The sequence below is a fragment of the Mustela nigripes genome, chromosome 17 (genome assembly GCF_022355385.1).
Source record: "Mustela nigripes isolate SB6536 chromosome 17, MUSNIG.SB6536, whole genome shotgun sequence".
Taxonomy (NCBI): domain Eukaryota; kingdom Metazoa; phylum Chordata; class Mammalia; order Carnivora; family Mustelidae; genus Mustela; species Mustela nigripes.
Genome location: NC_081573.1, coordinates 10,844,983 through 10,856,620, shown reverse-complemented (window position 1 = coordinate 10,856,620; position 11,638 = coordinate 10,844,983). Strand labels below are relative to the sequence as shown.

Below are 11,638 nucleotides of genomic sequence, written 5' to 3'. Positions count from 1 at the left end.
AGGCCTTAACCCACTGAGCCACCCAGGCGCCCCCTCAGCCTGAGCTTCTTGAGGTGGCGCAGTGTCCTGGCTTGCTGGGAGTGATCCCACACCCTGAATTGCTCACCTTGCCTGGAGTCCACAGGGTGGAGGCAAGCTGTGCCCTGTGTCCTCGCTTTTGCAGGGGAGGGGCTGGGGACAGTGTGCCTGAGGCTGAGGTCCCTCCCCCGTGGGGCCCACAGGCTGGGGGTGGTTACTGAAGGGACTGCCTTGGAGACTCCCTTGCCAGAGGGCTCATCTCGTTGTGGGCAGGAAGGCTTCACCTAGGAAGGGGCTGTCCGCTGCAGGAGGTGCAGGCCCCTGGCTGGATGGAGTTGCGGGGGACTGTGGGGCCAAGGCCCTGGGGGCAGACTGAGGCATGGGGTGCGGCAGCGAGATGAGACGAGAGCCGTCCTGGTCACGGTTCTAACCGGAAGGGTGCGGAGCGGACCGGGACAGTAGGCTGGTTCCAGGCTGGGTGAAGGCTCTGGGTGGTCTTGTGTGTGCTGTGCCGGGCAGCCCCACACTCCTGCATCGGTCCCTCAGCTCTAGCTCTCGCGTCCCCAGGGGCCCCTGCCGAAGATGCTGAGGGGCTCCCTGGCCTCTCTTCCCAGCAGCCCCGCGTGGGTCCTGACTGGCCGCGTCGGGGACGCATGGTGGAGGAGGTGACTTCACATTCGGTATGCCTGCCGTATCCCAGCTCAGCCTTGTGCTTGGGATTTTCCGGTGAGAAAGAGGCACTGAGCATTGTCACCCCAGGGAGAACGGCATTCCTTGGGAGCTCAGGAGCCCCGAGCCCCAAGCCAGCGTGTCTCGGTCTGCAGGCTGCCGGCCCCTCAGTAGCTGGGGGCAGTTGTGGGCCTGAGGCCCCTTCCCTAGGGAAGGCTTGGTCTCAGGGCCCCTTGGATGCCGGGTGGGGGGCGGGGGGGGGCGGGGGGCTTGGCAGGCCCCAGAAGGCCTGTTGTCTTAAGGTCGTTCCAGCTCACTCTGTCCCCGCAAGTCGGAGCCTCTCCACCTGGTGTCTTCCCGCCTCAGGTGCCTTGGGTGACTCCCCCCGTGACAAGGAGGCATCTTGAGACATGTGGCAGAGGGGGTCCCACGGCCTATCTTCCGACTGTCGTCAAGGCCTGAGTCATTCTGCACGTGCCCTCGGCCTAGCCCCATGTGTGTTCACGTGCGGTGGCAGCAAGTCTGGGATCAGTCCTCCCTGTCGGCCGCCCGGTGCTGTGTTCGCGTCTCCTGCCACCATGTTCTGTGTGGGTCGCCACTGGCCTGCTCCTCCCTGAGCTGACCCCTGCTGCTGGGCTGTGACCCCATTGGAAGCCTGCAGCTGCGGGGGGGCAGACACCCGGTCACCTAGGTGGTGCCTCTCCCGCCGCTCCGTGCACACGAGACTGAAAAGAGCCCAGGGGTCTCCTTTCCATATAACATGTACCTGCCCAGGGCATTTGTGAAACCCCAAGAATTTTCTCATTTTCATCCCTGGATTTGGGTGTTTTGGGGAGTGGTGTGCAGACTGAGTGGACGTGGATGCTGTTGTTCACGCTGGCTGCTGCTTTAGAAGCACGGCCTGTCCATCCCGTGCTCCTCTCCAGCCGCTGGCTTTGCCAGTCAGAGTGCTGGAGTGGAGAGGCTGGGCCACCTGCCCAGAGTGGGGGGTGGGGGGACTAGACAGCTGGGGTGGGGGCAGCTGGTGGGGCGGACAGCGGGCGTCTGCTGCACTATCCCCTGGGGAGGGCAGCCCTTCCTCACCTGCTGCCTGGGCCCCTTTGACGGCCCGGTGTGGCCGTCCAAGTGCGAGTGGTCAGAGGCCTGGGGCCGTGCGGCGCTGGGGTGGGAGAGCCATGCAGGCCTGTCCTGGGGGTTTGGCTGCAGGTATTCGGAATGGGCAGCAGTCCAAAATGACTGCGTAAATAGAAATGACACTGTGATTCTGAGGCAGGAGCTTCCCCCAACACGGAAGAAGTGCGCTGGTGTCCTGGCAGTCCCGTAGTGGGGGACAGGGTTCTGACCTCCCTCTGCTGAGTTCTGGCTCTCATGGTCCCAGTGCGCCTTAGTCATTCCGGAGGGCTCACCAGGAATGCTCTGTCCAGCCCGGGATGATGGCAGCCCTTAAACCCCCCCAAACCTCCCCAGAAAAGCCACGTGGCAGAACCCAGATCCCTTGGGCCACGCTAATAACAGCACACCTTAGGTATGTGGGTGCCTTTGTGACCCCAAAATACAGTTGGTTGGGGACAGACCAATGGCCACAGGCCTGCCTGGTGTTGGCACTGTGCTGGAGGGAAGGAGAGCAAGGAGGAGCCCCAGGTAGCCCTCCGTCCGGGACTCCCTGGAAAGCTTGGGAGGTGGTCCCCCTGAGGCCAGCAGTTGAGATTGGACTTGTTCTGTCCAGACTGGGAGCAGAGTCACAGGAAGGTCTGGGGCTGGCGTGACCTGGGGCCCACCCGTGGGCTCTGCTGCCAGTCAGGGAGAACGTTCTGCCCACAGCAGGACCCACTCAGCAAAACCTTTCGGGAGGGAACTCAAGACCAAGTGGGACCCTGTCTTTGACCAAAGGGGGGAAGGAAGGAGGAGGTACAGATGAAAATGGGGACTGCAGAGCCAGGAACCTGCAGCAGTGTCCCATACTGTCAGCTACGACGTGAGAACATCAGAGGAGGGAGCTCGGAGAACCTCGCCCCTTGGGAGTTGGGGAACCTTGTCCCCCCAGAGTAGGGGAACCTCACCGCTTGGGAGTCGGGTAACCCTTCCACACAGAAACAAACAACAGGAACAAACTGAGCTTAACACAAGTGCTCCCAACCCTGGAGCTGTCAGAATAAAAGAGAAAAGGAGCAGGTAACATCTCCCCAGATAGGGGGTCAGAGAGGTGAGAGCCCATGGGAGAAGCGCATACTCAGAACAGCTCAGAAGCAAGGGTGCGGGGCTCAGCGGAAAACAGGAGCAGAGTTGTTTCAGAAGGCGTCTGATTCCTTCAGAAAACTGAAGGAGAAAACTCAAGAGGGAATTCAAAGAACATACTCCTTGAGAAAAGTTGGAGGTAAAAAGGAGGGATGTTTAAAAATCAAAAAGAAATGAAGAAAGGTTAAAATGGAGTTAAAAAAAGGTCAGAACCCCAGCGTGTGGATGGGGAGGTCCTTGCAGAAATCCAAAGTAAAGAAAGAGTAAACAGTGAACACAACAAGCCAATGGACCTTTCTGAATTTTAAAAGTTAGGTCTTGAAAGAGCAAATCACACATCCCAAGAACGTCACCAAAACGAACAAGCCGTGTTCTTTCAGAGTGACTGGATGGTGAGGAAAGAAGGAAATCTTGGGGGCATTTAGGGGCAGGGCTTTATGCCAGAAGACAGTGGGGCCACATTTCTGATTCACAGGAGAAGGAAAGGCGAGCCAGGGGTCTCATCAAAACTGACCTACAGGTTGGAAGGGCACAGCAGGAGCTGCAGTCGTCCTGGGCCCTTCCAAGGGATCTTAGCAGGCGAGCTGAATTGCTGCTGGCTGGAGAGAGGCAGGCAGTGAGCAGGGTTGGGTCTCAGGAGAGCTGTGGGAGGTTTGTTAGGTCAGGAGTAGCGCACACAAAGCTGTGTTTTTGTTTTCAAGAAATTGTCATCGGTGGTATTAAGGTGGTTATCTCAGCGCTACCTTGGGGTCAGCAAATGAATAATTACAGGCTGTTCGCATTCTCTTCTCCCTTTTGAAGGGGGATGCAGACATCACCGCGAAAAGACTCAAGAAAAACCTGTAGGTCCAGATTTGTCTGGGAAGAAGTCAGTGTGAATGAACTCAGCGGAATTTTTCTGTAAGAAAAAAAAAAGCAGTGACCGCTCCCAGCTGTGAGTCTGGAAGTACTTTTGCATCAGATGAAACAGGGCCTCCTGGAGAAACAGCGATTGCTGGTGCAGGCAGGACATGGGGTTGCGCCAGGAGTGTCCCACGGGGCTGGGGAGCAGGGAAGCTGCCAGGGCCCACCAGGATCCTGCCTGAAGGACGCTATGCTTCTTGGAGACCCCCCCCCCCCCAAAATCCGTGTAAATGCAAGCATTATTCCCGATGCTCAGAAAGGGGAGGCTGGAGAATGATAGAGAACCAGTTCATTATCTCGGAAACTAGACCCCATGGTGAAGCGAGCGTGGACACTGCCATGGCCACGTGCAGCCGACCTTGGGGACGGGGAGCCTGTGTGGGAAGCCTTCAGCTGCCCCTGCCACCGAGCAGCTCTCGGCCATTAGTGCCGAGCGCCAAGGAACGAGGCATTGGGGCTGTCATATGGCCCTGGAGCAAGGGCAGGGTCTTGCCTTTGGGCCCAGCTGCTCTCCGGCAGCAGGGAGGGGGTCTGAGGCACCCCCTGAACCCCATGCAGTGGGCAGAAGTGGGGGGACTGGAGCGAGGCTTTCCAGGTCGATTTTGTGCTGTAAAGACCTGAGCTCTGTGGTGCCGCCCTTACCGGATGTAGACACTTTGAAGCTGGTGAGGTAGTGCCTACCTCGGCACATCGTGGCGCCTCCTTGTATGGGTGTGTGTTACCCCAGGTCCATGTGTGATTGCTCTGGGCCCAGCCTGTGCCTGGTGTGTGACTGACTGGCTGCCATGAGGAGCCCAGGGTCTGGGAGGGAGGGAGCGGGGAAGCAGTGTTTCTGATGCATGCTTGGAAGGGAAGCTGTGGGCGCACTCGTGGAGGAGTCCCAGCTGAGGCCCAGGCCCCACTTGCTGGGTTGGGGAGCGAGAGCCCTTGCTGCAGGTGCACGGGGGTCAGTCTCTGAGCTGTGAGATCCGGCTTTCACTTTCCCTGGGACATTGCTCAAAGCCATGTGTGGTGCAGACGTCGGACAGGATTTGAGTCCTCACCACACAGCCGGCCAGACCAGGGCCCCAGGCTCCTCTGTCGACTGCATGGGTCAGACAGGGGCTCTGGTATGTGGGGGCCACATTCCCAGGTGCCAGGGCAGGTGGGATCTCGTGCTAGCCTGTGATCCCATGAACCAGCCCTGTTCCTCCTTCCTCTTCGCCTGTACCAGGATAGTCTTCCTGGAGCCCAGGTGTGATGCCCTCACTCCCGGGCTTGCCTTTGCTCCTGGGCCAGGGTCTGGGCACCCTCCCCCTGCCAGTGGCGCTCTCCCTGGACTCTCCTTGTCCCTGCCTGGCACTTTGGGCTTTAGGTATCATTGCCTAGGCTTCCATCCTTGTTGAATCCCTGTGGACAGTTTATTTCCCAGCCACTTCTGGAGTCGCTGCAGTGTTCCACGCCTTGTTCCCGGTGTGGGGGAGGCAGCTGGGAAGGAAAAGTCTTGAGGGTGGATAATGGAAGATATGAATGTGCAGTGAAATACCGGGGAGCGAGCCATGCTCTGAGGAAAATAGGGTGGGCGAGGGGGTGGAGAGACGGGGCATCTGCCGAGAGCCAGGTTTGTGCAGTGGGTTTCGAGGTGACCCGGCCTAGCTGCCCTCCTGTGCCACAGGGCACCCCGAGAAGGCGTGCAGGTGAGTGAGCTGCGAGGCTTTGCACATGCTCCGTGGCAGGTGGCACAGCCGACGGGCCCTGTGTCGAGCCGGGGCTTCTCTGACTCCCCTCCCACCCTCTTGCCTTATAGTGGACATCCTCATCATGGATGACGATGACGTCCCCAGCTGGCCCCCGACCAAGCTGTCCCCGCCCCAGTCCGCGCCCCCGGCTGGCCCCCCGCCCCGGCCGCGGCCACCGGCGCCCTACATCTGTAACGAGTGCGGCAAGAGCTTCAGCCACTGGTCCAAGCTGACGCGGCACCAGCGCACGCACACGGGTGAGCGGCCCAACGCCTGCGCCGACTGCGGCAAGACCTTCTCGCAGAGCTCGCACCTGGTGCAGCACCGGCGCATCCACACGGGCGAGAAGCCATACGCCTGCTCCGAGTGCGGCAAGCGCTTCAGCTGGAGCTCCAACCTCATGCAGCACCAGCGCATCCATACAGGCGAGAAGCCCTATGCCTGCCCCGATTGCGGCCGCAGCTTCACGCAGAGCAAGAGCCTGGCCAAGCACCGGCGCTCGCACAGCGGCCTCAAGCCCTTCGTGTGCCCGCGCTGCGGCCGCGGCTTCAGCCAGCCCAAGAGCCTGGCGCGCCACCTACGGCTGCACCCCGAGCTGTCGGGCCCTGGCGTGGCGGCCAAGGTGCTGGCGGCCAGCGTGCGCCGGGCCAAGGCGCCTGAGGAGGCGGCGGCGGCGGACGGCGAGATCGCCATCCCGGTGGGCGACGGCGAGGGCATCATCGTGGTGGGCGCGCCGGGCGAGGGGGCCGCGGCGGCTGCAGCCATGGCGGGCGCGGGGGCCAAAGCGCCGGGGCCCCGCTCGCGGCGCGCCCCGGCCCCCAAGCCGTATGTGTGCGTGGAGTGCGGGAAGGGCTTCGGGCACGGGGCGGGGCTTATGGCCCACCAGCGCGCCCAGCACGGGGATGGGCTCGGGGCGGCGGGGGGCGAGGAGCCCGCGCACATCTGCGTGGAGTGCGGCGAAGGCTTCGTGCAGGGCGCAGCGCTGCGCAGACACAAGAAGGTGCACGCCGTGGGCGCGCCGTCGGTCTGCAGCCGCTGCGGACAGAGCTACTACCGGGCGGGTGGGGAGGACGGCGACGACGACGACGAGGAGGCTGCTGGCGGGCGCTGCAGCGAGTGCCGTGGCGGGGAGGGCCGGTAGGGGCGGAGGCCCGGGGGGGCAGGGCCCCTCGGGCTTGGCGGGGACGCTGGCACAGGACCCGGAGACCAGAGAGAGGCGGACAGAGGGGCGCCACCGGCTGCGGGGTCTCCTCTCCCCGTCTCCGCCCCTGCGGTTCGCGTGGAGCCACGGGCGGCCCGGGGTGCTAGGGCCCTCCCGCCCCCGCCCTGCACCCTGCCCCGGCCTGGCCCGCCCCTCTGGTTCTCCGCGAGCCCGGGAGGGACCGTGCGTGAGAACTGGAGACGGAGGGACGCCACTGGAGGACTGGTGCCCCGCCCCTCTTTCCCTTGCCCGGCTGCCCCCGGGCGCTTGTGAGGAGCCTTCCAGGTCAGAAGGGCCACGCCCGGGGAAGGGAAAGAGGGTCCTTTTCCCTTTAGAGTTTTCTTTTAATCACACCCGCCTCCTGACTGCATCCTGCCGTTATTTTGATTCTGCCCTGCGGGTCCTGTTGTTTTTCTTGGCCCTTGTCCTTCCTCCCCTCCCCGGGTTTGGGCCGGGAGGAGTGCTGGAGCGGGACTAGCCCCTGGTCCCCGCGTCCCTGCGGAGCTGGGGTCCGGTCTGTTCCCTCGTCTGGACACGGCGGCAGGAGGGGTGCTGGGCAATAAATGGCACTATCCGATTGTCCCTGCTCTGCGTGGTTCTTGAGTTGGGAGGGAGAAGGGCAAGAGTGGGAATGGAGGCCCTGTACGCCAGTGGGCGGGTGGAGAGCAGCAGCCTGGGCAGCTGCGGAGTTGGTTCCCTCCAGGGAACCGACTGGGGTGCAGACTGGTCTGTCTGTCCTCCTGAAGAGTGACCCGACTTCATCACCTGCAGTGGGCCTTGGGCTTTCCAGACGGGAGCTCATCAGTCTGGGGAGGAACTGGGCCTGCCCACTGCAGCTTACAGGAGGACCCCACGGCCTCAGTGGAGGTTAGGCTGTGGCAGGTAGCTTTTCTCTATAGGCAGATGTGCCTATGTTCCTGACGGTGGCTTCCTACCCCCGCACCCGAAGCCCCTTCCTGCATCCAGCTGCTTGGAAAACGTGGTCTTCCCCTGCTCACGTCTGGTAAAGTGTGTGTGCATTGGGGGGGTAGTCACAGTGTCACATCTCACTGCTGTGAGGGCTGGAAGCGTCCCTGGCCAGGCCACTACTCTGCAGGGACAGAGCTATACTGTGGAGGAGGAAGAGGGACTTTGTTTTGTTGTTGTAGTTTGTTTGTTTGAGTTTCTTAATTTTTTAAATTTCTTTTCAGTGTACCAGAATCCATTGTTTAGGGAGTATAGCTCAGGGGTAGAGCATTTGCCTGCAGAATTCATTGTTTATACACCACACCCAGTGCTCCCTGCAATCCGTGCCCCCCTTAATACCCACCACCAGGCTCACCCAACTTCCCACCCCCTGCCCCTCCAAAACCCTCAGATTGTTTCTCAGAGTCCACAGTCTCTCATGGTTCATCTCCCCCTCCGATTTCCCTCCCTTCTCCAGAAGAGGGACTTTGGTGGGTAGTTGTCTCCCTACAGGGGTCTGAGTGGGGCTGGGGGGGGGGGTGAAGACACGGATATTGATGGTTTGGGGTACTTCTGTGTGCCAGGCACTGTGCTTGGTGCCTGACGGACACAGCCCTAGAGAACCCTTGCAGCTGTCCTGTGAGGTGAGACCTGCCAGGGGGTCGTTCATCAGGATAGGGCCCGCCCTCATGCTGATTCCAGTCTCCTGGGACCTACAGCTGGAGTCTGGGTACCCATGTCCCTGGGTTTGTGGGAGGCTGCAGCAGGCTGTCCTAGGGAAGAAAGGGCCCTGCCCAGGGGTTTTTCATCATGCTTGAATGGCCATGGTTGGACCGACTCCATGTTCCTTTTACCTCTGGGGGAGGAGGAGTTTACTGGCATTGGGGAGTTGAGGGCAGAGGTGAGATTTCTGGTGTGAGTCTGGAATCTGGCACTTGGTGGTTCCCTGTCCGTGAGCAGCTCACACTCCCTGCTCCTCTGGGGCCTCGGGTCCTCATCTGGAGGATGAGGGGTTCAAAACCAAGGTCATGGATGGCCACCTAGGGGGTGGAAGCCTGACTTCTGGGAGGAACTTTTGGACTCTGGTTGTGATTGTAGGTCGGAAAAGCATGGTCTCAAGTGGTGTTACCTTGCTGGGAAGTTGGTTAATGTGATTCAGTTTCATGTGAAATCTCAGATTGCTTTTAAAGGGGGAAGGGGTGATGCTCTTGTTGGTGGGAGAGGGCACACGTAAGCAAAGAAAACATTGCTTAATGCCCCTGGGCCCCCTCTGTGAAGCGCTGACCTTGGGGCGGGAGTGGAAGGGTGAGGAGCTGCAGGAGCCCGAGAGCGGCAGGTGGAAGGAAGCAGGTGGACCTTACCCTCTCAGCCTGCCTCTTCTACTCCCGAACCCAGGCAGCCTGGCAGGAGCGGACACCTAGGATGAGACGGATTGTGTGACAGTTTCCACTCTGCCACGTGTAGGCTGTGTGACCCTGGGCAAGTGAACTCTGACCCTCGGGTTCCTCTGCAGATAGGTTGCCTGTCCCACTGGAAGGGCTCCCTGGGGGCATCTGTGTGTGTCTTGGGCTGACCCACTGACAGTTCATCCCTTCCCCAGAGAGCTTAGTGCGGTGGCAGGGAGCCCAGGTTCATGTGCGGGCTCTGCCTGGGAGTGCTACTCTCTCTTCTCCAGGGCCCTGCTTGCTTTGTTTCATGCAGCCCGTGCACTTAGACAAACGTGCCTTAGTCACCAGTATGACCACTGTCATCCTCCCGGTGCTTTCCAGGAAGACGAGTCCCAGACTCTGGAGGGACACCTTACTGACCCACGACGTCCCAATGACACAGGCTCCTAATTTATTCCCTAATTATTCACAGCATGTTTGCTGTGCGCCCGGCACCCTTCTTAGCCCTGCCATCCGAGATGCCTGTTCTGTGTTTGTCCATCCCAAGAGACCGTGTTGCTCACTCATGTCACCATATTTCTTTGTTCCGCGCACACATTCTGTCTGAGGCGTGAGCCCAGTGGAGGTACGCCTGTGGAGAGCTGACGGCTGCACAGAGTCGGTGAGGCCCTCTCGCCATCGGCACTGTCAACATTTGGGGCTGGGCCCTTTCTTGGCGGAGGGGTCCGTCCCGTGGATTATAGGGTGTTGAGCGGCATCCCACCCAACCGATGCCAGCAGCACCCTGCCCCTGCATCTGGTTGAATCCAGACATTGCCAGATGTCTCTGCCTCCTGTGGCTCTGGGAGGTCCCACAGTCCTCAGCAGCTTTTTCCTCTCACAGAATAAACATTCCCTTCTCTCCTGCGGCTGACCCGGCCTCTCCTGCCTGTCGTGCTTGACGTCTTTGCTTCAGGTCACGGTGCTGCCTGGTTTCCCTGCGAGCTGCAAGCTTAGATTCCTGGGGCCGGGTGTGGACAGGGTGGAAACGAGGGATTCCCCAGCCCGCACGAGCCCTATGTTCCCTCCCCTGATTTTCCAGAAGAGATCAGATTTAGGATTTTTTTAAAAATGGGAAGCCCTTCAGTTTTTTAAATGTTAGCAGCTAATTAAAAAAAAAAAAATAAAGCAAAAAACAAAACGCAGTGTGACTGGGCTTCCAGTTCCCAGTCCTGTCTTCAGCATCCACTCAAGAGAATTAAGTTCTCACCGAACACAAAACAACCCCCTGAACAAAGCGAAGGGAACCGTGAGAGGTGGAGGCTGTGCACACTTCAACTATCTCACCGTTTGTCACGTTTCCCCTCAAAGCTGGCAACAAGAAATTTCTCTATAGGGGGAATTAAGGTTTTGGGGTCCCCTGTCAGTACCCTTTGTCTCCTTGATCTTGAGCCAGAATTTTAAGTTGGAACATACCACATACAAACACCCAGATTTCTGGCTCCTCCTGGGAGTTCTGGTACCCCAGGTCTTCGTGCTGCACAGAGACTAGTTGGCAGGGTGTGTGTGTGTGTGTGTTGGGGGGGGCGTGATGGTCCTTTGTACACCCCACACCCAGGGGACGGCCCTCTCTCGTGCCTGGTCTTCACAGTGTACAGACCCAACACGTCTCGGTTTCCTCTGGGGCTCATAGACTTGGTTCTGGAGGTCAGAGGTTTCGACTCTGGCTCAACATTCTGCGTTGCCACAGGGGGAGGCCGAGGAGGCCACGATGCCTGGGACCCCGCTTCCTGAGCTTTTCTGGTGAGTCTGATGGATGCCCGAGAGGGGAAACTTTCTGCCCCAGAATCATCTCAGACTGTCTCCACTGGGAAGGAATACGTGCTCGTGTTGGGGTCTGCTCTCCTGGAGCCTTGGTGGACACGCGGATGTGGAGAGGACCCTGCCGGTCAGGCGGGGGCCTGGGGCCTGTCTTCTCGGGCATCTTGAGTGCGTTCCACATGGTACAGGTTCTGCAGCCGCTCACCCAGGGCAAAGACGACGAAGTTGGCACGTGAATTTGGGCTGCTTTCCAATCCCAGGAGCCTGGAGTGATGGTGGTAGTAAGAGTCACGCTTGCTATGATGTATTTAGTGCCCACTTGGGGGCAAGGTTGACCTCCTGTCCCTCACAGCTCATCCTCACAGAGGCCGTGGGGTTAACATTCATTCCTCCCGGGATGCCTGGGTGGCTCAGTTGGTTGGACGACTGCCTTCGGCTCAGGTCATGATCCTGGAGTCCCGGGATCGAGTCCCGCATTGGACTCCCAGCTCCATGGGGAGTCTGCTTCTCTCTCTGAACTTCTCCTTGTTCATGCTCTCTCTCACTGTCTCTCTCTCAAGTAAATAAATAAAATCTTTAAAAAAAAAAAAAAACATTCATTCCTCCCCATGGTCTGTAAGGCAGTGGACCTGAGATCCGAACCCAAAGCCCCAGACTTCCAAGTCCTACTGTGTCAACGCTTCCTTCCTTACTCGTGTTTACTGAGCGCGTCCTACTTGTCTGGGGCCCTGCCAAGTAAGCGCTGGGGACACACTGCTGAA

General features: G+C 59.6%; 1 protein-coding gene and 1 long non-coding RNA gene across 3 annotated transcripts in view; both read left to right on the top strand.

The window, feature by feature from the left end:
• LOC132005722 (uncharacterized) overlaps nucleotides 1–808 on the top strand; it is a 3,171-nt gene extending 2,363 nt beyond the window's left edge. For both annotated transcript variants that reach the window (XR_009400888.1, XR_009400889.1), the window contains exon 3: nucleotides 633–808. This is a non-coding gene — a long non-coding RNA (uncharacterized LOC132005722). The remainder of the gene's footprint in view (nucleotides 1–632) is intronic.
• The window catches only part of ZNF787 (zinc finger protein 787), a 21,839-nt gene extending 14,513 nt beyond the window's left edge, over nucleotides 1–7,326 (top strand). Inside the window, exon 3 of the mRNA XM_059383204.1 lies at nucleotides 5,612–7,326. Within this exon, the coding sequence (XP_059239187.1) occupies nucleotides 5,612–6,684 (1,073 nt within the window). The 3' untranslated portion in view covers nucleotides 6,685–7,326. The remainder of the gene's footprint in view (nucleotides 1–5,611) is intronic.
• The last annotated feature ends 4,312 nt before the right edge of the window (nucleotides 7,327–11,638 follow it).